Here is a 26,512-nt window from a genome sequence, read left to right as displayed (position 1 = left end):
ATTACTCTATACACAATCTCTCTAGAAGAACAGGGGATATTAGACCATTCCTCTATACACGATCTCTCTAGAAGAACAGGGGATCTAAGACCATTCCTCTATACACAGGGGATCTGATTTACTAATTAGGCATAGACAATCCATTTCATATCAATATTTCTTTAGAAAGAGGGCAATTTTCAGATTGCAATATCACATTATTGAAACATTATCAACTATGTGTAGATTTATGAGATTGCTTTCTAATTTTGTTTATCTTTATGTCATTATATAAGTTGCAATAGTGCTATAATAGTTCTGTTAAAATGAAGAATCCGAAAAGCTGCATCCGATTATATTAATGTCAGAACAAAGCAAGGTTAGAATTTTTCTTGGTAGCTGTTTGGAACTATGTGGAATATATATACATACCTGGAGTTTAACTTAATTGTACATAATTGCAACTTAAATTGCAACTACAATGATGGATAAAAAAAACAAAATTCTATTAAATATTTTCACAGAATTTTAGCTCTACTTCTAATGTTTCTAATTCTGTATTCAACCTGAAAACATTTGCTTCAGCTGCATATCGCCCACTTGGCACACTCAGGCCAGATTAATTGAGCCCACTTACTTGCTCCTGCTCCAGGCCAGATGAGCGGAGCGCACACGCAGCTGGAGTTCCACCACATCGAGACGGGCATCATGACGGAGCGGCGTTTCATCTCCGTCATGCCCTCCAATTTCATCGGGCACCTGCAGGACCTGGCGTTCAACGGCGTACACTACCTGGACCAGTGCAGGAACGGTGACATCTCCTACTGCGAGCTGAACGCCCGCTTCGGCCTGCGCCGCATCGTGGCCGACCCGGTGAGCTTCCACAGCCGGGCCGGCTACGTGGCGCTCTCCACCCTGCAGGCCTACGCCTCCATGCACCTCTTCTTCCAGTTCAAGACCACCAGCCCCGACGGCCTCCTGCTCTTCAACTCCGGGGACGGCAGCGACTTCATCGTGGTGGAGCTGGTCAAAGGGTGAGTTCAGCGGCAACAACAGCATGGGCCCGAGACCCCCATGCGCGGTGCGGGGAGACGGAGATGATTTAACTCTGTGCCTCTAGACCAAAGCGTGTTTGATGTCCGAGAACGCCTAGTCCTGCGCCGGGAGCAGAGTGTCGACATCTGTGTGCCGACACTCACCTTATTTCCTGGGGTAGGCTGGATGTTCTCCACTCTAGAGAAACGCAGTGCTGGACTCCGTACCTGTTCTTCTTCTTTCTTCTCACTTACAGACAGCTGGCTGCTTTCAATTAGCACTTCCTGGTAACTCCCATCAGTGACTCAGTCTGAGATCTGCCAGATCAAAGTCATTCTCCTGTCTTAGCTGGAAGGGGTGCAGTGGAAACCAAATAAGTGAATCTATACTAAAATGCATATGAAAAAGATTTGATGATCCACATTATAAACATCATGACAGATTCAGGTGGTAGAATTGGAAAGAAGTCAGTCTTGTGTTATATGTGTTATATGTGTTTTAAACCAATGAGCAGTTTCAGGCTAATAGTGATGTCTGTTTGATATCAGCGTAGATTTAAATCTGATTGAGATACACTGTTCTAAATATTCATGTTCCTTTTCAGTACATTGTGCATAATTAGGTTAGAGCCTTGAATGTACTGAATGACCATTGATAAAAAAAAATTTAAAAAGAGTTTAATTAATCTTATAAAATGAGTGGCCTTTCACATTCTCTTTTCATTTGCAACCCACACAGCGTTGTGCCGCATGGCAGGATTAATGCAAACACACTCCCAGCTATTCTTTCTGCTGCCCTGGTAAATAGTTCGGGGACAATTCCATCCATTTTGCTCGTGGCAAATAATGGCACATAAAGACAAAAAAAAAACAACAACAACAAAAAACTTCTTTTATTCTAGAATCCATTTTATTCAGTGGAGGGAAAATTAATATTGTAAAAGGCAAAGGAAGCTCAGATGTTTAACTTACCGAGCTCCGGCGTCCAGAAAGCTAGTCATTCAGTAAGCAATTAGACAGCAGGTGGCCTTGCCTCTTACTGCAGCCTGCAACTACATGCTGAATGAGGCCACTGTAATGAGAGACCACTGCCCTCTCTCTCTCTCTCTCTCTCTCTCTCTCTCTCTCCCCCTCTCTCTCTCTCTCTCTCTCTCTCTCTGTCTCTCTCTCTCGCGCTCTCTCTCTCTCTCTCTCTCTCTCTCTCTCTCTCTCTCTCTCTCTCCCTCCCTCTCTCTCCCCCTCTCTCCCTCTCTCTCCCCCCCTCCCTCTCTCTCCCCTCTCTCTCTCTCTCTCTCTCTCTCTCTCTCTCTCTCTCTCTCTCTCTCTCTCTCTCTCTCTCTCTCTCTCTCTCTCTCTCTCTCTCTCCCTCTCTCTCTCTCTCTCTCTCTCTCTCTCCCTCCCTCTCTCTCCCCCTCTCTCTCTCTCTCTCTCTCTCTCCCCCTCTTCTTTCTATAATGTCTCTGTTGCTATAGCTTGAGCCTGTCTAGGAAACAGTGCGATATTAATGGCTATTTATAATAACTTGCTGTCAAACAAGATGAGATATGTAAAGGGAAAGTCACCTGACATGCCTGCTAAGCAGGTCATGGAACAGTTAGCTAAATGAGACGCATAAAAATGTTTGGTGTAAATGTGTTTGATGCCAAAATAAACAAGCAAGCAAACAAACAAACAAACAACAACAACAACAACAACAAAAGGCTTCATGTAACCACATGGATGCATGGTATAACTATGACGTTATAATGTTTAACAGCTGGCATGCTGGCACGTTCATGGGGGGGGAGGGAGTCATCCAGCGACTGAAGCCCAGAAAGACGCTTTGCACAGCCCAGGTTTAAACTGCTTGACGGGGAACGATCTTTGCCAGTGCCAGTAGTTTATGGCTTATTACAGATATCGATTTGCAAGCAAAGAGCCAGCGTTGCCGTCGTAAAAGTGCCGCATGTTTTGGCTGGCCCTTCTGATTGCAGTGGGATCTGATGTATTGCAGGTACATCCATTACGTCTTTGACTTGGGCAATGGGCCATCGCTAATGAAGGGCAACTCCGACAAGCCGCTCAACGACAACCAGTGGCACAACGTAGTGGTGTCCCGCGATGACAGCAACGTGCACATGCTCAAGATCGACTCGCGCACCGTCACGCAGCACTCCAATGGAGCTCGCAACCTGGACCTAAAAGGTAGCGTATGCTTAAACGCCCTCAGTTTAGAACAGATTAATGAGCTGACCTCAGGCGGACAGCGCATCTTTTGGCCCTTGGGAAAAGCCATTTGACCTTGGTTGGACAGCTGGGAAAATGCTATTAAAACGATCTCATACATTTCTAGCTTCGCATATTTCTTGCGTTTAATTCTGACTCCATGAAAACTGTAATAAGCAGCTGTTCCTTGAAGCTATTTATGAAGCTGTCAGCTCACCAGGTGCATCGCTTTAAAAGAAAAGAAAAATAAAAATTCTCCCTTGCAGTAATTCACCCCAACATAGCAGGGCTGCTTTCCTGTCCGTAGTTAGAACAACAAACAGCAATGCCTTCAGGGGAAACAGTTACTTTCCATAAGGATGCGGAACGCGCTTGATTCAATCTTGGTTATTTATGAGTAATGATTCGGAACTAAACCGAATCCTGGCTTTTCAATATGCTTCCATGTCCGCTTTGCTACCTGAGTATTGTGCCACCAGTATTATAACAGAGGATGCATGCCTGCTGTGTGCATATGCTTAACCTCATTATGTATGCTAAAATAAAATGCCCTACTTGTTTCAGTTTTAAGTCACAACTAATGGGAAAGAATGGTAATTGGGAAGTTATCAAAACATTTATAATCAGCCACTCTCAGTTACTTTTGGCTATAATCTCTAAACTCTATCAGATGATTCAAAGGTTTGCACACGTGTTCAGCAAAATCTCCGCGCTAACACATCCAAACAAACAAAAAGAAATCTGAGTCACTGACCTTGGGAGGGCAGTTTAATGCTGACTGTTCATGAGTGATTCATTTACAGTAAAAAATCTGAAAACGGGACTTTTTAATTTCAAGAGAAATAGATGTTTCAGAAATAATTGCCCTGGAAAGTAATTATGAATGAGTGTTTGGAGAAGGCTTTCTTTAGGCAATTTTTCAACATGAATATTTCTACTTACCCAGCGTCACAGATGGATTCCTCTGATGGTGGTTCTTCCTCTTAGAAGAGTGTCAGCGAGGCTCAGCCTAATGGAAATATATGGAAACAGCCAATTCATCTTGGAAATAGCCTTCTCACCAGTCCCCCTCATAATACGTTAGGCAGTGCATTTGCTTTCGCTTTTTTTGATGGTCCAAGAAAAATGATTCTATCAGCTGTCTAACCAGCTGCTTTGAGTTTCGGTATTTACTAAACCACTGCACGCGCCTTTGTAGCTCCGCTAATGGGAAATGATCCAGAAGAGCAGGAAGTGATTCCTGCGGACCATTGAACCATTACAGAGCTTCTTTTTTTTTCCCGAACCATGTCGCTAAGTGGGATATAATGACAACTCTCCAGGATGAAGAGGACAGAGGACAATTATATCCAATATTTAAAGTGCTTTTTTTTTTAAGCCAATGTTTGTCAACTACAAAACCAACTCATTTGAACCACTGAATCTTTCTGCACGTGTGAGAAAGTGTGTGTCAGAAAAGCCTGCACAGCAGTGTTTCCTGCTGTCACTACAGCTGCCTCCAAGGGTCCTTTCATTTGGTTTCTTTAGAACAAGTTCTTTAAACATCAAAAGAACAGCCTTGCACAATGTGCCGGTTGTAATTGCTCAAGCAATTACGCAGACGAGAACAGAAGGAAGTGTGGGAATCCTGAGGCTCTGTCCCTCCTCTCTGAAGTGTGAAATGAGCATGCTCAGATGGCGGGGGCTGGATCGCTGAGGGGTGCTGTGTCTGAGCTGTCAGTGGCAAGTCGGAGCTGACCCGTTCTTTTTATCGGCATGAGGAGACACGTGTTACGTAACGCTAATATCGAGCTTCTAACCAACATGTCTGCCCTCTGCGGTCTAGCCTGAAGACTTGGCTTCTCTTGTAACGCCTACAGCTGTTTCGGGTCGTGTGTTTCATCGTCTTGGGATGTGCTCTAATTGTTACCTCTGGTTTCTCTCTGCAACAAGTTAGGAAATGTCAGTGTGGCGTTGTTGTGAAGTGTGGTGATAGCTCTCCAACAGTTTGCCATTAGGTGGCAAAATCTGTCACAACGCAGAATGTTGGGTGGGTTTGTAAAGACTGAACCTGTCTGTTCTGTGAGTCATGAGTACACATACATGCAAACACACGTACATAGATGATATGAACACATCTCCTAATGTGTTTTTGGTCACCTTTCTAGTTTTGAGCTTACATGACCTCTATCGTAAGTATTTTTAAAGGAAAACTATTACTGTCCTTGATAAATGTTTATATTCTAAATGAATTCCCATTCAAAAAACAGAATAAGGGGGTAATAGGGTAATTTACCCAAGTAATAGGGGTAAGACACTGCTAAAGACAACATAGTAATGTTACACTTTTACACATGTATGTACAGAGATGAGCTATTACCATAATAAACACATAACAGCAGTTAAAGGCATGACATTTTTTTATAATGCGGAGATTAGCCAATAGAAAAGTTTTGTTCTGTTTTTTTTTTCAAAATGAAGAGTAACGAATCCAATTCAATACAGTCGGATTCGCCTTTAGTTGTGTAAAACATTACTACAGGTGTTTGCAGGAGGCTGTTCCTGGCCGTGGGAACACAGGGGACGACGGTGCCATGGGGAGCAGCAGGGTAATACTTACTGCAATGGCATGTGCAGGCCTCGTGCTCATGGACCACAGTGGAAGGTGTTCCTTTCCCAGCAGGCACAGGGCTCTGTCGCTGCTCATCACTGGTGCTTGGCTGGAGATGTCTTTTTTTTTTTTACAATTTCTCTGCAGTTCCTTCATTCTGAACGCAATTGATTTTCCTCCCTCCCTGAGCCAAAAGGCCCTCCGTGCATATGCCCAGCCCACTCATCCTTTGGATGAGCGATTAAAAAAACTATTGGCTGTATAATTGGATGTATTGGATGCGTGTGACTGAAGTCTCCTCGCTAGTCTTTGTGTCACAGCGAGCTGCGCGGGTCCGTGCCGTACGCCGTTCGCCACGGCCTCTGCCGCCTCTTCTGCTCGTCTTCTGAGCAAGACGACTGCACAGATGGTTCCTGGGGGCTGGTTGCTAGGCAGGTTTCGACCTACAGACTTTTGCCACAGAGGAGGGCCCTCTGAATGAGATACCTTCGACGGCTCTCTCGCGTGCACTTACGTGCAACTTATAACGCACAAGAGATGATGAAATTTCACAGGATTCCCTGATTTCGAATCCCAGGCCAGCGACGTCTGCCACGTTCCTCGTGTTACACTCCTCCTTGATTCTGGAAGTGTCTGTAATGGGGTGGCCTTAGGAGAGCCCTGACCTCCCTAACAAATAGGTGCTGTTGTTCTTACAGAAGCGCCGAAGGCAAATTATGTGCAGTTAGTATGTCGAGAGGTCAGTAATGACAGAGAAAGGTCATAATCACATATCGCAACTTCTCCAGAGTTGGATCAAATTAAATACGGTTGAGGGGATTATGAAGAGTGCTTTCACCGATGGTTTAATTGGCCTTAGTCGGTTTGAGAGGGAAAGAGCATGCTTCAGCAAACAGCCAGGCAAAACAGGCATCTGCACTGTGGGCTGCAAATGGCCATATGTATTTCTGCTTGTCAGTTATAGAGCATAATTGCCTGTCTTACTGCCAAACCTCAGTGAAATTGGATAGAGAGTTCACTCACAAATAATGCCCTTTAAGCACACTTACCTCTGCAAGAGGATTGGAGGGTCTCTCTCTCTACATCTTTGCCCATATCCATGTAATGTAATTGCTAAAAGCTTAATGAGCACATGTGTGTAGGTATGTGTAGAAAGAATAGAGCAGTCAGCAGCATGCAGCTCATACTGCACACGGATGATGTAACAGCAGAGAACCACGGCTGTTGACTCTGGGTTAGTCACGCATAGCCCTGCAGGTGTGTGTGTGTGTGTGTGTGTGGGCATGCGTGCATGTATGCATGTGAGTGTTTCTGCATGTTAGTATGTGTGTTCCCCTTTAGTTATCTCACAGCTTGTCGGGGTCTGCAGTTGTTGAAATTCAGGCAAGCAGAACCACAGGAGGCTATGGGCTCCTTGTCTTCCAATTTGTTGGTCTATGTGCTTTTGCCGTTTGCTCTGAATATTGTCTCGGGGCTGAAGGACAGCTTTGTTGGTAATGTAATTATAAGCTGATTTGAGAAGCAAACCCCCCCCCCCCCCCCCCGCACATCAAAAGTACATTTGTGCTCTCCGTCATCCCTAGGGAATAAGGATCAAATGAACTGACCAAACGATTTTAAATCATTAGTAAGAAAGAAAAAGATTATCTCACCATGCAACACTTTACTGAGCAAATAAAACATTTAAACCGCAATATGTTTAAGGTGATGAACTGCTCCGTTCATTCACAGCAAGCTTATCAGTCTCACGTTTCCAAACGCCTTCTTTGGTTCCTCAGGAGAGCTGTACATTGGCGGTGTGGGGAAGAACATGTACAACAGCCTGCCTAAACTGATAGCGTCTCGGGACGGCTACCAGGGCTGCCTGGCCTCCTTAGACCTGAACGGCAGGCTGCCAGACCTGATCGCCGATGCCCTGCACAAGGTGGGCCAGGTGGAGAGAGGATGCGATGGTGAGTTTTCATCTGATGTGCCCCGCTTCCCGACTCACCGCTGAGAGTCGGGGCTTCTCAGTTGTGCTGTTGGCTCAGACTGCTGCGACCGTTACCTGCCGCATGCAACCCATGCATGGTTCGCTCCCCCTCCAGCCGGACCTGGCACCACCTGCACGGAGGACTCCTGCTCCAACCAGGGCGTGTGTCTCCAGCAGTGGGAGGGCTTCACCTGCGACTGTACCATGACCACCTACAGTGGGCCTCTCTGCAGTGACCGTGAGTACCTCTTTATTTCCCCTGCGGACAGGTCCAGAAAGAGTGCTTGTTTACCTCTTTCAATTAGCTACACATCAAAACGCCCTCTTCAGAGACACTTCTAATTGGCCGTGCGTATATTTGCTGTAAGTTGGAGCACCGCAGTATGTACTTCAAGCCCCTTAAATGGTTGAAAGGCAAAACAACCTAATTAGTGTGATCTTAAATGGCGAGGTATTAGCCTCCCACTAACCGTATAATTCAAAGGTCTGCTGTGTGGTTGCATGCTATCCCATAGTAATTAGCCACCGAGATTTAGTTAGTTCTATGTGCATTTCATATCCAACATGCCGTATACATGTAATTAAAAGTTAATACTACTTTTCAAATGAACATGAAATGACTTTATTTATATGGTGGACTTAACTTGGAGGTCTTCACCTGCCCTTATATTTGACAACAAAACTGGACACAGGTCTAGTTAGTCGAGCAAAGATAAACAGCATAAGATGCCTTTGCTTTTCTAAATTACTCTGCACATCATTACAGGTGTGTGTGTGCGTGCGTGCTGCTTACTAGATGACCATCAGGACGAAGTTAACTGACCTGTTAATGCTGTTATAATCTGGTTAAGGGATTTATTGTGTGTAGCTTCCTTACACCACCAAAAAGGAGACCCTTCTCTTGGACTCATAGAACTTGCCTTGCCATTTGTTTTACAGTCATTCTGTTTATTTCTCTAAAGTGCAAACAGCTACTTAATGGTAACACTCCTCACAACATAATTGCCCGCCAGCCCCATAGATGCTTATTATTATATCACACAGTGCTGCTGGCCCGTAGCTACCACGAGTACGAGTCTGCTTACCTGGGCTTAAGATGATCATTTAAAGATAATTGATTTGTCCGACTATGCGCCTCATGTAGACGTGGCCGTGCATATCAAACAGGCGAGTCTGCAGCCGTTGTCCTGTGTAAGGTGAATGCAGGTAAGTCGGATGAATGGTCAAGCAATAGAGTGAAATTATCCCACTATTTGTTGACTAAGATAAGAATTATAGAGAGAATGCTTAGTGCTGAGGGTGTATACATTTGCATATGGTTGAAGGTGGTCTTTAAAATGAAGAGGATTTGGTGAAACAGCTCACTGCTGCTTTTCACTTTTCAACACGATATTTTGTAGTATCAAAACCCTTTCGGAGTTTTGCTTCTATTATCGGCCTAAAATGTGTTCTAAGCATACCAATTGCATGGTTTCTCCTCTGAGCTCGCAAGCGCAGAAAGTGGAGGACCGTGGGATAGGCATGTGTGGGGTCGGCAGAAATGTTGTTCGCGCTTATCGTGACCGACGCAGACGCTCTAACCCAGCGCTGAGCGGAGCGGTTCCAAACAGAGGTTAGGTTCGGCAGAATACATGATCAGCAGGTGTGATCAGGCTCGCAGCCACAATATCCAATCAGATGGCTTCCACTCATTTATTTTAAAATATCCGAGCGTTAGACAATTTTGTTATGGCAGCAAGCGGGCAAGAACGGAAGCGCAAACAAAAATTCACGGATAAGGAAAGAGACATACTTGTCAAAGTACAGTCTCCACAACAAAATATACGGCACTCGAAATATTATTATTGTTGTTGTTCACTATGATGAAAATAATATATATGAATAATATATGATTATTTACATAATCATGTGAAGAATTATATAATTTTATATGCAATTATATAATTTTCCATGCGTAATGACACGCCAGCTGTCTGACTAACATAATTAAAAAAATATATATGAAATCAGAAATTGGGAGATATATGTTTGTGGAGCGATGTGGTCAAAATCGTCTTGTGAGAAACTGGACGCGTCTTTGTGTGCCTGCTTGAAGTGAGGAAAATACAGCGCTGCGCTTGCGTTTGCACTAAGAGCAGATGCGATGAGGCAGGAGCGCAAACGCTAAAAGGGTCCAGAAAATACCGTTACACCTACCTTGTCATGGCCGCCTTTATTTCTGCACACCAAAGTAACAAATGGCGATAAAGCACTGTTCTGCCTTTTGGTTTGGTTATGAAGCCCAGACTGACTTATAATGAGTTTCAGACCAGAGACCCCACCATGTAGAGTTTAGTTCCAAACTTTAATTTTGCACACCAGGTCCATCTGTTTATGGCCTCCTGAAGTTCATGATTAGCGGAATAAGGTTGGCTGGAGGTGAAACCTGCAGGAAGGTTCTAGATCATTAGCCACCCCACTTGCCTCCGAATTTGAATGAGTAAATCAATTACCTATACAGATAGAGAGTGAAGAAATAAGAAACACAGTTGGCCCAAGGTGGCCGCTGCCGAAATCCATGGCGTTGTACCGCTTTTCAGTGACAGCTTGTAGACTTGCTAGCTAACTTGAATCATGTATATAATACCATCTCTTCTATAGAAGACGACAATATGGTGTTTCCTTCGTTTGTTTGTTGCACATATGCTTAAAATACTGTATTCGTTTTTAAATATGGTTGATTGCCAAAAGCTTCAGTTTTCTTACATGAAATCCCATGGACATTGCAATATGAGTATCAGCTGTTGGCCATAAAAAAATGTCCTGCTGCCTGTAAGTGCAGCAGTATGACAGACTGGAACACTGATGCCAGTGCCTTTATGTCAGACCACAGCTGGTTCCTCTTAGGAGCTACACCCAGGAAGGGCTTTTGGAATTTACCATTTATTATTTGACCCCTCTAGCTTTGATGAAAGGAAAACCAGCTTAACCTGGATAAAACGGAGTTATTTATAGTTATTTATCTATTCCCGACAACACAGATAAGTGGAGGATTATAAAGCAACTTTAAAAATTTGAACTGCATAAATGCCACTGCATAGGGTAAAATCCATTTTGTCTGGGCAAATGGTATGTTATATAAAAAGCCTTTTTTTTTGGTGGCTAGATAGCCTTAGCAAATGTAGCTAACAAACTAGATAGAAAGAGCTATGTGGGCACAGCTCAAACCATTTTAACAGCCTGCTGGTGTCTTACTGATTAGGATAACATGGTGGAAATTGGCTGGGTGAAGTGAGCATTCAGGTAATGGATACTGCCTTGCTGTTCTTTCACCCTTGAGGATTTATCCATTATTAGAAAAAAATAAAACCCCAAAAAAAATCAGCAATGGAAATGAGTTAAAAGTTTCGAGAAAGTTTACTGATACTGCAGAGTATTAAACAGATTCATTTTGAACTTGAGAAAAGTGTCGAAATGTTGTTCTTTCTTTCAGTTGGTATAAATCAAATGAAAGGAATTCTCAGCACATTACCACAACACCTGTGTTACTGCTCTCATTATAGCATTTGCAGTGGGGCACAGATGTTTATAAAGAAATATCTTTAAAAAAAGCAAAAAAGAAAAGCGCGATCATTTCATATAATAAGAAAGAAACGCTGGGGCCAACAGTGACCTGGACCAGCGCCAACACAGCATGAGACATTTGCTACTTGAAACAGTGTGTAAATGGCAGGCAGAATCCCCCACCCCCACACACACTCCCATACACCTACACACCCCCACCCACATAAATCCGCCCTCTACTTTCGTGGATGCCACACAGTTTTCACTTGTTTTTGTTTTCTCGCAGAGGGAGGTTTTTTCAGTAACGCAAACATATGGAGGGATAATTATAGTTTGACCTCTATAATTATCTTAGATTATTTGGGAATGTCATTATCTCAAATTCTGTTTGGTGAATGTGCGACATTCAACACATCACTGATTCCTCTTATAGTGAGGGATCTCAGCACAGAGTCTGAATGAGGGTCGCATTGACAGAACAGATGAATACAAGCAAAGATGGAACCCACATCCTCCCTCAGATTCTCTATACTGAGCATGAAGGCAATTAGCAAGAATTATGTGGGAATATTATTACCACGCAATACTTTCTATGAAAGTGTAACCTCCCTCAGCCTGGGCCTCTGCTGAGGCAAGCTTACAATCTTCATAAACACGATTTTTTTTTTTAACACCCTCGCTAACAGCCATGAATGTTACAGGATTGTTCTACACTGATACCTACACATGGACATCCACAGACTGGCTGCGAGCCGTGTCATGATATGCTGTTTTGTGTGGTTGAGTTTGTTTTATTTCCAGAACACTATGGGAATTGGCCCTAATGGCGGAGCGGTAAGTGAGGTAAGTGAGACCGATCGCTAGGAAGTTCAAACCAAGCAACGGCGCAATAAGGACAGGCGGGACTAGTGACTGTGCGGTTTTAAAGGCGTTCGCAGTGTTCTGGAAGGCCCGGGAACTCCGGTTCGTCACTCTGATCAAAGTGTGGCGGAACGTCGCAAATGATGCAGCACGCAACTGGAGAATTTTGGAGCGATCACAACTGGAATGAAAATACCCACACTTTGTTATTCCGAACGTGCCAACAGCTTGTGTTGTAATGGCCTGTGTATATCATGATATTTTACCCCAAGGTTACCCCACTGGAGGTTCTGGTAACTAACTCCCAGTGGGCTCCTCTGTGCAAAGGACACAGCTGGCTGCTCACTGTGACTGTGTGTGTGTGTGTGTGTGTGTGTGTGTGTGTGTGTGTGTGTGTGTGTGTGTGTGTGTGTGTGTGTGTGTGTGTGTGTGTGTGTGTGTGTGTGTGTGTGTGTGTGTGTAGAGCAGAGGTCCGAATCTGTCCTCGTTCCTCTTGTTTGAATGGCTCTCCAAGCAGACCTCCTGCCTCTGCTCTGTCCCTGGCCACTGCACTAAACACATGCTGCACTTTCAAATCCTCTTTGATACTCTGCAGCCCTGGACCCTGGTCCCCCTGCTTCTGTAGCTGCTGTCGCGCAGTCCTTCTGGATTTCACAGTCCTGGATTTCACATTCCTCCTAGATTTCACATTCCTCCTGAATTTCACATTCTTTTCCAGTTCTGTGCTTATCCTGCACTCTACCAGCAGATCTAATCATTCTGCCTGACTTGGTGGTCAGCATTACATAAATTACATTTGACAAAAGAGCCTTCCTGATGCTACCAGCTCCACAAATATTTTCATTTCTGTTGGTTTTTGATTCCTGTGGTCTATGTTGCTCTCTTTTAGCTTGTATACCAGACACCCTTTCCTGAAGTGGTCAGCACCAACATTGATTACTATCAACAGAACTATTAGTGGGTATTTGCGTTTCCTTCTGTTAGAGTACTGGTGCTAATGCTGTCCTAATACAGTACGTCCTGGTAGTGTTCCGGTATCAGGGATCGCTCTTTATTTGAGAAGAAAAACTTAAAAAAATGTCTGGACTGACCTTGAAAGCCAAGAGGCCTTCATTATGATGTTTTGTTAAAGTCAGCAGGCCACAGAGGACGAGTGAGCTTGACTCGTCCCTCCCTTTGTTTGTATATGTGTATTTTCGTCCTTGACAATACCTCAGTTCCCTTGGTGATCACTTAATGAGACTTTGATCCTCACTGGACACAGAGGGTGAGACGTGGAAGGAGATGAGAAGAATAACCTTGTGATTAGTATTCAGTTAGATGGATATAGATATTTCACTGAGCAAGGTGATATATATACCACAAGTGCAATATCATGTCATATGGAATTCTGGTAGTGATAGCTAGATCCAGTCGTAACATGAAAATTGCATTAAACCCACAGACTGAGGCATAATTCCCAGGGAACGTGGATCGTGTTCCATCAAAGTCAGAAAGTAAAGCAGTTTGTATTGTGCACTTTGTATTGTCTAGCTTCCACTATATTTGGAAGCTTATGCAAGTTTTGGAGTTCATTATTTCCCCACTTTTTGCTGTGGCACATGAAATTATATTTCATAAGGCTCAGATGGAACGTCTGCTTTTCGTTTCCAGCAACACGAGTTGTTAGTCAGAAAGAATCGGGACTCTGTGAATAAACTAAGCATCATCCAAGAGCGCTTACCTTAAAATAATAAACCAACCCGCTTCACCAGGCAGACTCTCTGCCCGCAAGGACTTGTTTCCCAGCAACCCAACTGCCACCGGTGTTTTTTTTTTCTCTCTCTCTCTCCCTCTCTCTCTCTCAGTCTCTCTCTCTCTCTCTCTCTCACACATTTCCCCCCCTCCTTCTGTATGCGTCACTTCTCTAGCCATGTCGCGCCTCCTCCACCGCCCTGGTCGTGGTTGGCTGAGTGTAGCAGCAGGACCACCCATTGCCCCCACCCCGTCGCCCCAGCCTGACAGGCCGGCTGCTCCTCGCTCTGCTAACCCGTGAATCAAAGAAGAGACCCCCTTGTGATTGTCTGGCAGGCCTCACAGATGTTAAGTACCAGTGACGGTTATTTTAATGAGAATAACAAAATAATAGCAGGCATGGATGGAAAGGTCACTGTCTGTCCACGGTCACGGAGAGGTGGAATAATTGGAGGAGTGAAAACTGTTGCTCTGTGATACATCGCCAGGGAGAGGTCAGGAGATGCCCCGAATAAAAAATGGCTAACTGAACCATCCCCTCCGCTGTTAGGCAGCGCAGGAGCAGTCTGTGGGGGTTGGCCTTTCGGGCTTGCTCCGCGCTGGATGTCTCTCACTCCCCATCTCGTGAAGGAGTGGAGAGTGACAGAACTAGGACGGCCTTGAGACGAAGCTTCGCCCTGCGGCAGCTGGCCCGCCGCTCCCTCTCTGCTCCTCTCTGCTCCTGGTTCACTCCATGGGGGCTCCTCCCTCTCCTATGTGTTCACCCGCGTGCCTACAGCCTGCCTGCTCCGTCAGAGACGCTTGCTGACGGAAGACCCAGACCGGATCTGTCTGTTAATTGCGAGGGGAGATTTCGTCATGGTGTCTCAGCATCCAGACACCAAACTTCGGATCTTCTGAATATTTTGCGTGCGCGATGTGAGCCTTTGAATTAGTGATATGCCTGGGCCTTCCTTTGAAAGGGCGGGCTTGCTGGAACGATTGAGCACAAGCAGAGCGAGCAAAGAACGGCCGCACGTGTTCTAGTGTTCGCGCTGTTGTAGTGCTATTGTCGGCCTTGCTAAAAATTAGCCAGCTGGAAACTCTGATTCCCGAAAGGACTGACTTCAGCGTGTCGAACCCGCTCAAAGAGGAAAGTCAAACGGGAGACTGCTTTTGACCAAAAATATCATAGAGTGACATCTGACTCAGTACACTGGTGTGTACAGTACATTAAGTCCAACTTCTGAATTTTGAGGGCAGCAGGAGAGGGCTTGTGGCGTTCTCTGCCACATTACACAGAGCTGCGCAGTCCTGCCCTTCAGTCCTGACAGCAAGCACGATGGAGGCACGTCCACAGCCCAATGAATGACGTTCACCCACAAAGCATCGAGGTCTGCCTGCCGCTGCCTTTATCCTCATAATACACGGTGAATAATTACAACTGGAGACTGTCTTCAAATGCCGTCAGCCAAGGACTTTACCACTGCCTTCATTGCCTCCAGTGAGACTGGCGTCTTGGCAATGCTGTGTGTGTGTGTGCTACTGGGAGGAATAGCAGTAAAAACCTTGTTTGAGTTGCCAAATAAACATTTACCTGTGCTAGTTTTTTTTCACCCTTCTTTTTTATTCTGAGACAGCACAACACAACCTGATTAATAGTCAGCGGTTGGCAGACATGAATTTGGATCATTTTAATATGAAACATCCGGCAGTGCTGCGGCACATTTTTAGTGGGTGAGGTTCAGGGATTCTTTGCCTCTGAGCTGGCCCTGTCACACAGTCCAAACTCACAGAATTATGTGGATGTCAGATTAGACCAAGCACTGCACCTTTCCACCCACAAAGCCTGCTTCCTGAATTCAGAAACTGCTTCGGTGGATGTGCGCTAGTTCGGAGGTGTGTGGTCAGACGAATTCTTCCCTTTTTCCCTTCAAATCAATGCTATGACATCTTTGTCAGAAACAACTATGGTCTTGTTTTTAAGAAATAATTTAAGTGGTGATTTCCCTGTCAGCCAATGCATGTGTAAACAAGGCAGTTCCAACACAGAGGGGACTTTTAGCTTGTAAGGGTGCTGACTTTGCAAAAAAAAAAAGTCCTTTGATGAAGGATTTGTAAAAGAGCCCTTGAATACATTTGTAATGGGAGTTATTATCCCTGACAAATATGTCTGCCGTGGCCTTTATCGACCTTCGGGTGACCTGTGAGCGCTGGGATTAGCCTGATGTAGTGAGCTGTCGCCTTTCCCTTCATTAACTCCCAGCCAAGATGGCCGTCGCCGCAGTGCTGCCAGGGGCCCAGGCTGGACGTCGCCCCGACAGCCTGGTCCCGCAGTGCTGCCAGGGGCCCGGGCTGGACGTCGCCCCGACAGCCTGGACCCGCAGTGCTGCCAGGGGCCCGGGCTGGACGTCGCCCCGACAGCCTGGACCCGCAGTGCTGCCAGGGGCCCGGGCTGGACGTCGCCCCGACAGCCTGGACCCGCAGTGCTGCCAGGGGCCCGGGCTGGACGTCGCCCCGACAGCCTGGTCCCGCAGTGCTGCCAGGGGTCTGGCAGCAGAGCAAGAGCCAGAATGGGGACGTGGTAGGGGCCGGAGCCCTACAGGCCGCTGGAGGACGCCATGACTCACTCCTCGGCTGGCGTATCCAGGTTGACTTTACCCGTCCTTGGGCCAATTAGCATCAGAGTGCAACATGGAGGAGCAGTCCCAGCTGATCCGGACTTGCACGCTGCTCCATGTCCACGCGGTCATGAATCCCTGGACCTTGCGTGGCGCGCATACGAGAGTTAACCTAAAATGTCTGATCATGCCCCAAAACAACGCGTGTGCGCGCGCACACACACACACACACACACACACACACACACACACACACACACACACACACACACACACTCTCTCTCTCTCCCAAGAGCCCTCCACCAGGCTGTTGCCATTTTCACTCAGTAACAACATAGTGGATAAATCAAGTTCCAAGGATGCGAAACACATCGTATGAGCTGGTGCTAACTTTTCTAATAGATTCTCCCTCTCTTGCAGTTCAGAAGAAACTTATACAGTTTGAAGTTATGAGAGTACCTTGCAGGGTGGAGGCTACTAAAATGATGTGGTTTGGGTTATTTTTTTCTTTGGCATGCTCACACTAAAGCCATTTTAACTGCAGGGTTTAGAATGCATGGGATGTAGCAACAATGTGTTTTATTTATAAAATGTGTTATTTATGAAAGAGAGAGATTTAACATTTGTAGTGAAGTACAGAAGGTTTCCAGAGAAACAGGACCCATCTGATGAAGGAGTTAAAATGTCCTGTTTCTCGGGAAACCTTCTGTACTTCACTGCAGTTTCTACATCCTTTACTGCAGTACACTGCAATTTCTCACCTAGAATCTTATATATATATATATATAAAAGAACACGCGAGTTAATTTGATGTGTCTCATTTTTCATTTCTTGTCTTTGCTTGGAGGGCTTATTTTCTCATTATCTATCCACTTGCGGTGCTTTTTATTATTTATTTGTTGAGCTGCGTTAATCAAAGGAAGACAAATTCATTTACACACTAAAATGACCTGCGCATTGTGAACTCGGCCTTCTGCTTCCTGGGCTCAGCAAGGAAACTCAGAGTAATAGCGCTGCAAATGTTAGCAGCTGCACAATTTCACCCGCTCCGTGAATCTGTTATGCAAGCCTCGTGGAGGTCATTTTTATTTGGATCTCGGTATCCGGCCTCTCTCACACCGCCGCAGCTTGCTGAGGAGGTGGAGACAGAAGGTTGAGGCCTTTGTTTGCCAGCCAGTGTGCGGTTAGTTCGCTTGATGAGTATATCTTGCTGATGAGTCTCATATTATGCACATCCACATTTGCATATGGTACGTAAACAATGTGTGCGTTTCTTCAGGGCTGCTCACATTAGGATGCAGCGTGTGTGGGTTGTCTCTGCTGTATGTGCGTGAGTGCAGTGCGAAAGGGCGTGGCTCTGGTGGCAGCAGTCATAGAGAGGCAGCAGTCATCGAAACAGAATAGGCATAGAGAGGCAGCAGTCATCAAAACAGAACAGTCATAGAGAGGCAGCGGTCATCAAAACAGAACAGTCATAGAGAGGCAGCAGTCATCAAAACAGAACAGTCATAGAGAGGCAGCAGTCATAGTTAGACAGCAGTCATAGAAACAGAACAGTCATAGAGAGGCGGCAGTCATAGAAACAGAATAGGCATAGAGAGGCGGCAGTCATAGAAACAGAACAGTGATAGAGAGGCAGCAGTCATCGAAACAGAACAGTCATAGAGAGGCAGCAGTCATCGAAACAGAATAGGCATAAAGAGGCAGCAGTCATCAAAACAGAATAGTCATAGAGAGGCAGCAGTCATAGTTAGACAGCAGTCATAGAAACAGAACAGTCATAGAGAGGCGGCAGTCATAGAAACAGAACAGTCATAGAGAGGCGGCAGTCATAGAAACAGAACAGTCATAGTGAGGCAGGAGTCATAGAAACAGAACAGTCCTAGAGAGGCATTAGTCATAGAAACAGAACAGTCCTAGAGAGGCAGGAGTCATAGAAACAGAACGGTCCTAGAGAGGCGGCAGTCATAGAAACAGAACAGTCAAAGTAAGGCAGCAGTCATAGTTAGACAGCAGTCATAGAAACAGAACAGTCATAGAGAGACAGCAGTCATAGAAACAGAACAGTCATAGAGAGGCAGCAGTCATAGAAACAGAACAGTCATAGACAGGCAGCAGTCATAGAAACAGAACAGTCAAAGTAAGGCAGCAGTCATAGTTAAACAGCAGTCATAGAAACAGAACAGTCATAGAGAGATAGGAGTCAAAGAAACAGAACAGTCATAGAGAGGCAGCAGTCATAGAAACAGAACAGTCATAGAGAGGCAAGAGTCATAGAAACAGAACAGTCATTGAGAGGCAGCAGTCATAGAAACAGAACAGTCAGAGTGAGGCAGCAGTCATAGTTAGACAGCAGTCATAAAAACAGACCAGTCATAGAGATGCAGGAGTCATAGAAACAGACCAGTCATAGAGAGGCAGGAGTCATAGAAACAGAACAGTCAAAGTGAGACAGCAGTCATAGAAACAGAACAGTCATAGAGAGGCAGGAGTCAAAGAAACAGAACAGTCATAGAGAGGCAGGAGTCAAAGAAACAGAACAGTCATAGAGAGGCAGGAGTCAAAAAAACAGAAAAATCATAGAGAGGAAGCAGTCATCGAAACAGAATAGGCATAAAGAGGCAGCAGTCATCAAAACAGAATAGTCATAGAGAGGCAGCAGTCATAGTTAGACAGCAGTGATAGAAACAGAACAGTCATAGAGAGGCGGCAGTCATAGAAACAGAACAGTCATAGAGAGGCGGCAGTCATAGAAACAGAACAGTCATAGAGAGGCGGCAGTCATAGAAACAGAACAGTCATAGTGAGGCAGGAGTCATAGAAACAGAACAGTCCTAGAGAGGCATTAGTCATAGAAACAGAACAGTCCTAGAGAGGCAGGAGTCATAGAAACAGAACGGTCCTAGAGAGGCGGCAGTCATAGAAACAGAACAGTCAAAGTAAGGCAGCAGTCATAGTTAGACAGCAGTCATAGAAACAGAACAGTCATAGAGAGACAGCAGTCATAGAAACAGAACAGTCATAGACAGGCAGCAGTCATAGAAACAGAACAGTCAAAGTAAGGCAGCAGTCATAGTTAAACAGCAGTCATAGAAACAGAACAGTCATAGAGAGATAGGAGTCAAAGAAACAGAACAGTCATAGAGAGGCAGCAGTCATAGAAACAGAACAGTCATAGAGAGGCAAGAGTCATAGAAACAGAACAGTCATAATTAGGCAGCAGTCATAGAAACAGAACAGTCAGAGTGAGGCAGCAGTCATAGTTAGACAGCAGTCATAAAAACAGAACAGTCATAGAGATGCAGGAGTCATAGAAACAGACCAGTCATAGAGAGGCAGGAGTCATAGAAACAGAACAGTCAAAGTGAGACAGCAGTCATAGAAACAGAACAGTCATAGAGAGGCAGGAGTCAAAGAAACAGAACAGTCATAGAGAGGCAGGAGTCAAAGAAACAGAACAGTCATAGAGAGGCAGGAGTCAAAGAAACAGAACAGTCATAGAGAGGCAGGAGTCAAAGAAACAGAACAGTCATAGAGAGGCAGGAGTCAAAGAAACAGAAAAGTCATAGAGAGGAAGCAGTCATCGAAACAGAATAGGCATAAAGAGGCAGCAGTCATCAAAACAGAATAGTCATAGAGAGGCAGCAGTCATAGTTAAACAGCAGTCATAGAAACAGAACAGTCATAGAGAGATAGGAGTCAAAGAAACAGAACAGTTATAGAGAGGCAGCAGTCATAGAAACAGAACAGTCATAGAGAGGCAAGAGTCATAGAAACAGAACAGTCATAGAGAGGCAGCAGTCATAGAAACAGAACAGTCAGAGTGAGGCAGCAGTTATAGTTAGACAGCAGTCATAAAAACAGAACAGTCATAGAGATGCAGGAGTCATAGAAACAGACCAGTCATAGAGAGGCAGGAGTCATAGAAACAGAACAGTCATAGAGAGGCAGCAGTCATAGACAGCAGTCATAGAAACAGAACAGTCATAGAGAGGCAGGAGTCAAAGAAACAGAACAGTCATAGAGAGGCAGGAGTCAAAGAAACAGAACAGTCATAGAGAGGCAGGAGTCAAAGAAACAGAAAAGTCATAGAGAGGAAGCAGTCATAGAAATAGAATAGTCAACGTGAGGCAGCAGTCATAGTTAGACAGCAGTCATAGAAACAGAACAGTCATAAAGAGGCAGGAGTCATAGTTAGACAGCAGTCATAGAAACAGAACAGTCATAGAGAGGCAGGAGTCAAAGAAACAGAAAAGTTATAGAGAGGCAGCAGTCATAGAAACAGAATAGTCAACGTGAGGCAGCAGTCATAGTTAGACAGCAGTCATAGAAACAGAACAGTCATAGAGAGACAGGAGTCAAAGAAACAGAATAGTCATAGAGAGGCAGCAGTCAAAGAAACAGAACAGTCATAGAGAGGCAGGAGTCAAAGAAACAGAACAGTCATAGAGAGGCAGGAGTCAAAGAAACAGAAAAGTCATAGAGAGGAAGCAGTCATCGAAACAGAATAGGCATAAAGAGGCAGCAGTCATCAAAACAGAATAGTCATAGAGAGGCAGCAGTCATAGTTAAACAGCAGTCATAGAAACAGAACAGTCATAGAGAGATAGGAGTCAAAGAAACAGAACAGTTATAGAGAGGCAGCAGTCATAGAAACAGAACAGTCATAGAGAGGCAAGAGTCATAGAAACAGAACAGTCATAGAGAGGCAGCAGTCATAGAAACAGAACAGTCAGAGTGAGGCAGCAGTTATAGTTAGACAGCAGTCATAAAAACAGAACAGTCATAGAGATGCAGGAGTCATAGAAACAGACCAGTCATAGAGAGGCAGGAGTCATAGAAACAGAACAGTCATAGAGAGGCAGGAGTCAAAGAAACAGAACAGTCATAGAGAGGCAGCAGTCATAGAAACAGAACAGTCAGAGTGAGGCAGCAGTCATAGTTAGACAGCAGTCATAAAAACAGAACAGTCATAGAGATGCAGGAGTCATAGAAACAGACCAGTCATAGAGAGGCAGGAGTCATAGAAACAGAACAGTCAAAGTGAGACAGCAGTCATAGAAACAGAACAGTCATAGAGAGGCAGGAGTCAAAGAAACAGAACAGTCATAGAGAGGCAGGAGTCAAAGAAACAGAACAGTCATAGAGAGGCAGGAGTCAAAGAAACAGAACAGTCATAGAGAGGCAGGAGTCAAAGAAACAGAACAGTCATAGAGAGGCAGGAGTCAAAGAAACAGAAAAGTCATAGAGAGGAAGCAGTCATCGAAACAGAATAGGCATAAAGAGGCAGCAGTCATCAAAACAGAATAGTCATAGAGAGGCAGCAGTCATAGTTAAACAGCAGTCATAGAAACAGAACAGTCATAGAGAGATAGGAGTCAAAGAAACAGAACAGTTATAGAGAGGCAGCAGTCATAGAAACAGAACAGTCATAGAGAGGCAAGAGTCATAGAAACAGAACAGTCATAGAGAGGCAGCAGTCATAGAAACAGAACAGTCAGAGTGAGGCAGCAGTTATAGTTAGACAGCAGTCATAAAAACAGAACAGTCATAGAGATGCAGGAGTCATAGAAACAGACCAGTCATAGAGAGGCAGGAGTCATAGAAACAGAACAGTCATAGAGAGGCAGGAGTCAAAGAAACAGAACAGTCATAGAGAGGCAGCAGTCATAGACAGCAGTCATAGAAACAGAACAGTCATAGAGAGGCAGGAGTCAAAGAAACAGAACAGTCATAGAGAGGCAGGAGTCAAAGAAACAGAACAGTCATAGAGAGGCAGGAGTCAAAGAAACAGAAAAGTCATAGAGAGGAAGCAGTCATAGAAATAGAATAGTCAACGTGAGGCAGCAGTCATAGTTAGACAGCAGTCATAGAAACAGAACAGTCATAAAGAGGCAGGAGTCATAGTTAGACAGCAGTCATAGAAACAGAACAGTCATAGAGAGGCAGGAGTCAAAGAAACAGAAAAGTTATAGAGAGGCAGCAGTCATAGAAACAGAATAGTCAACGTGAGGCAGCAGTCATAGTTAGACAGCAGTCATAGAAACAGAACAGTCATAGAGAGACAGGAGTCAAAGAAACAGAATAGTCATAGAGAGGCAGGAGTCAAAGAAACAGAACAGTCATAGAGAGGCAGCAGTCAAAGAAACAGAACAGTCATAGAGGGTCAGCAGTCATAGAAACAGAACAGTCAAAGTGAGGCAGCAGTCATAGTTAGCAGTCATAGAAACAGAACAGTCATAGAGAGGCAGCAGTCATAGAAACAGAACAGTCCTAGAGAGGCAGCAGTCATAGAGAGAGAACAGTAATAGAGAGGCAGCTGTCATTTACAGTATTTAGCAGATGCTTTTATCCAAAATGACTTTTATGATTTAATACAACTTGAGCAATTTAGGGTTAAGAGCCTTGCTTAGGGGCCCATCAGTGGTATGGCTTGAACAGGCAACCTTCTGATTACTATGCAACTGAGCTACAGCTGCCCCTATATTTCAACACTACATTTTGGAGAGCACTTCACCATCAACAAACCCTTCCCATCTACCTTTACTCAAAGTTATAGAGAGGGAACAGTCATTTAGAGGCAGCGGTCATTGAGAGGTAGAGGTCATAGAGAGGCGGTGGTCATAGTGCGGTTGCAGTCATAGAGAGGCAGCGGTTATTGAGAGGCATGAAGTTTTCCATACACTCCGCCTGGTCAGTTGAGTGAAGGCCTATATTTCTGGGGACACACTCAAGGACTAAGAGGCACCATACACCGCTGATTTGTTTTGACTGGACGGCGCTGCTCTGCACTAATGGCAGTACCCTTTAGCAGACGTTCACAAGCTCCCAAGAGCCTCTGCTGCACTTTTCCCGTCCAGGTCTGCTCAAGAGGAGGGAGTTCCAGAGTAAATAACGCTTTCCCTTTCTCTTTCTCCATGTGTTCGACCTACTCTCTTCCATACGAGTCACCTCTCGATTGCAGCTATACACACACCCCGAGACGAGGCGTGGCCTCATGCGGCTTTCAGCCTTGATATTTCTCCTGCTCCCCGCGGGTGTCCGAACCGCAGGCAGAGAGAAGAGGAGAGAGAGCGACAGAGAGAGAGAGACAAGCAGAGTGCATTACGGAGGGAAGGCGCGGACAGGGCCAGGAGACCCAGTCTCTTTCATCACCTGGGGAAGTTTATTCTCTGTAAAGCAGGTGTTTTATTGCCATGAAACAAGTGCGGTTTGAGTGAAAGCTCTCACAACAGCAATAAACCACTTTCTCATTTGGAGCCTCTCCTCGCACCCTCTTATCTCGCTCCTCCGAGGCAGAGCTGTAACACCCCCCCTCTTCTCTCCCCCCCCCCCTTAAATGTCACTATCATTAATAGCAATCGATCGTAGCACAGAGACCCTGCACGCACCCCTGTAACCCCTGGCGCAAAGGGTACGGTTTTCACGAGGTGTTTAGATAAATATATCCCCAAGCACCCTGTCACGGCGCCGACATGCAGCGCCCTGCCACTCACGCCTGGTGATGCTCCTCCGGCTGCATCAAAGCTAATGCCCCTCAGACGAAATACCGGCTAGCCGTGGCGCTCACGTTCCACTCCGGCACAGACCTCGCTGCCGCTGTCTGATGTTAGATTAGCGAAGCTTGTGAATACAGAACGTGCCGGGAATGTGAATAATTAATCCAACGACTGGTCTAATGTCCTTGTTAACTGTGCTGATGGCCTAGAAACGAGCTAACTGAGCTCGCCTGCGCGTCGTCTTTAATCATATCGGAACACGATCATTCGAGCAACACTTAATTTGCTGTGTGGAGTAGCTTATCTGCTGTTTGGACACCGCATTGTCATATTGTGGAAATACGGCTTATAACAAAACCTGGAAACTGACGCTAGGCCTGCATGCAAGGAAAATAAAAACACACAAATCCCGGTATTTCTATACCTGCAGATATGTGGGCGAGAGGCATTTTCTCCCTGCACGTAGAACGCTGTGTTCAGTTCTTGCTGTATTTAATCGCAGCCTGTATTAAAAGGCATTGTGCAGCGCCCTTGTGTCGAGCTGGTGGTGGATATCTCATATCACAATATTTTCAATAATAACATGATGGCATGCATAACGACCGTGACCATTAAGAGCTCGTTAAGACATGGAAATGATCCCTGCCATGCAGCTTAAAACTATTAAGACGTACGGTATTCCAACGGTATGACTGCAGATACGGTTGCGCTGCCTTTATTTCCTCCTGCTATTGGTAGGTAATAGCGTGTAAACGGTACTCAATTGTCTGGCAGACACGATAAGGGTACTGCACGTCCCGTTCAGGGCGCACGTTGAGGAGTCCCGCAATGGAGCGCCCAGGGAAGGCGCTGTAGGGGATTTGATACCGAAGGTCTTTCTTTTGAGAGTTGGCCTGAAGCGAGGCACTCAACCCCGAGCCTGCGCAAGGCGCGCCAGCATTTAAGACATGCTCCGTGTTGCGCATGTTCAGGGGACTGTACTGGGGCCCTTCTGAGAATCGAATTGTTTCGTCTCGGAAGGGAAGCCATGAGACTCCGCGTGGGCGTGTCCAGTTTGTTCATTTATCTTCATCGTTTTGCGGACATCTAGATTGTCTGTGGCCAAAGGGCTATGTAAAGATAATATGGGAGTTGCCTTTTCTTTCTTTCCTCCCCACTTTGCAGATTTCACGCCCAAGCAGGTCAATCGAAAACATTAAATGAATTTCGATCCGCGAGTTTAATAGCAGTGTGGGTTCCCTGTTCCTTCCTGCCTCCAGCCGCGCCTCACGCCCTGCTCCCCGGCCTAAAGCATGAGCGTGTTATCTGCCGCTTGTCTGTGCTGTGGGTGCTGCTACGGTTATCGCCGGCACGCAGAGACTGCCCTTCCTGTCCTTCAAGACAATCGCCTGAGCCGGTGCAGCCCATCCGATAGTCTGTAGAATGTGATGAAAGAGTAATGATGTCACCACCTCAATCTCAGCCAAAGACTTTACATAGATTTACTTACTCAAATGCATGCCCACACTCACACGCACACGCACACACACACAGAAGCACTCTCCATAACCATGATTTTAAATCTGGAGCCAGCCTGTAAATAACAACAATCCTTGTTAAAAGAGCACACCATCGTTTTCCCAAGTGGCACACTGTGATTCATTAAGAAACTCCCAAGCTCCACCATCTGAGCCTGCATTTAAATGCTTCCCGCTCCATCCACGGGCTCTGTGCTGGGCCCATGCCTCTACAGGTAGCGCAGGAGTAGGCTCGCTTGTTAATCTGCTGCTATCTCTCACACACTGCTGTCTGGGTGGAGGAGCACTCCAACATTTTTTGTGGTCAGTGTGTGACGGATTGCCCTGAATCTATAAGAGGTATCGGGCCGGGGGGGGGGATGTTGTGATGATCTGGAGAGGAGGGTGTGTGTGTGTGTGTGTGTGTGTGTGTGTGTGTGTGTGTGTGTGTGTGTGTGTGTGTGTGTGTGTGTGTGTGTGTGTGTGTGTGTGTGTGTGTGTGTGTGTGTGTGTGTGTGTGGTGGGCACCTGCCTCTGCGGATAAGAGAATGGCCCGTGTGTTGTTTTCATGGCCGAAACAAAGACACTTTTCACGTTGGCACATCACAGCATGTTTGGTAGCTGTATGTCTTTTCTGATGTGGCAACAGAGATTGCTGCAGCACACGCTATCACCTTTCTAGCAGGCCCTGATCGCCCGTATTTCTGCGCTCGCGCTGAGGCGTCTTCCCCTCGGCCGCAGGGTGAGGACCGCCCCCTTGTTCTCTGAGAGGGCTGTATCCCTCTTGGCTCCTCCTGCTGGGCTGCAGGCTGCTTCTTTCCCCAGTCTGGGCCCAGCCATGCCCTGCATACAAAACAGCCTGGGCACGGTCCTTCTGCTGCCTAATGGATCATTTTACGCACGCTCACTCCCACTCTACGTCTCTTTGTCTCACTGTCTCTTCATCTCCGTCTCGCTTTCCTCTCCCTTTCTCCGATTGTGCCCTATGGCTCGCTCTTA

At 45.7% G+C, this 26,512-nt stretch overlaps 1 protein-coding gene across 1 annotated transcript in view; it reads left to right on the top strand.

The window, feature by feature from the left end:
- nrxn2a (neurexin 2a) overlaps positions 1-26,512 on the top strand; it is a 212,124-nt gene that overhangs the window by 92,775 nt on the left and 92,837 nt on the right. The window contains exons 15-18 of the mRNA XM_035527281.1: positions 632-1,013; positions 3,007-3,197; positions 7,587-7,760; positions 7,896-8,018. Of these exons, the coding sequence (XP_035383174.1) occupies positions 632-1,013; positions 3,007-3,197; positions 7,587-7,760; positions 7,896-8,018 (870 nt within the window). The remainder of the gene's footprint in view (positions 1-631; positions 1,014-3,006; positions 3,198-7,586; positions 7,761-7,895; positions 8,019-26,512) is intronic.

Source organism: Electrophorus electricus, chromosome 6 (assembly GCF_013358815.1).
Source record: "Electrophorus electricus isolate fEleEle1 chromosome 6, fEleEle1.pri, whole genome shotgun sequence".
NCBI classification, from domain to species: Eukaryota; Metazoa; Chordata; class Actinopteri; order Gymnotiformes; family Gymnotidae; genus Electrophorus; species Electrophorus electricus.
The sequence above is the reverse complement of the archived record's forward strand: the minus strand, read 5'-3'. Positions and strand labels throughout refer to the sequence as shown.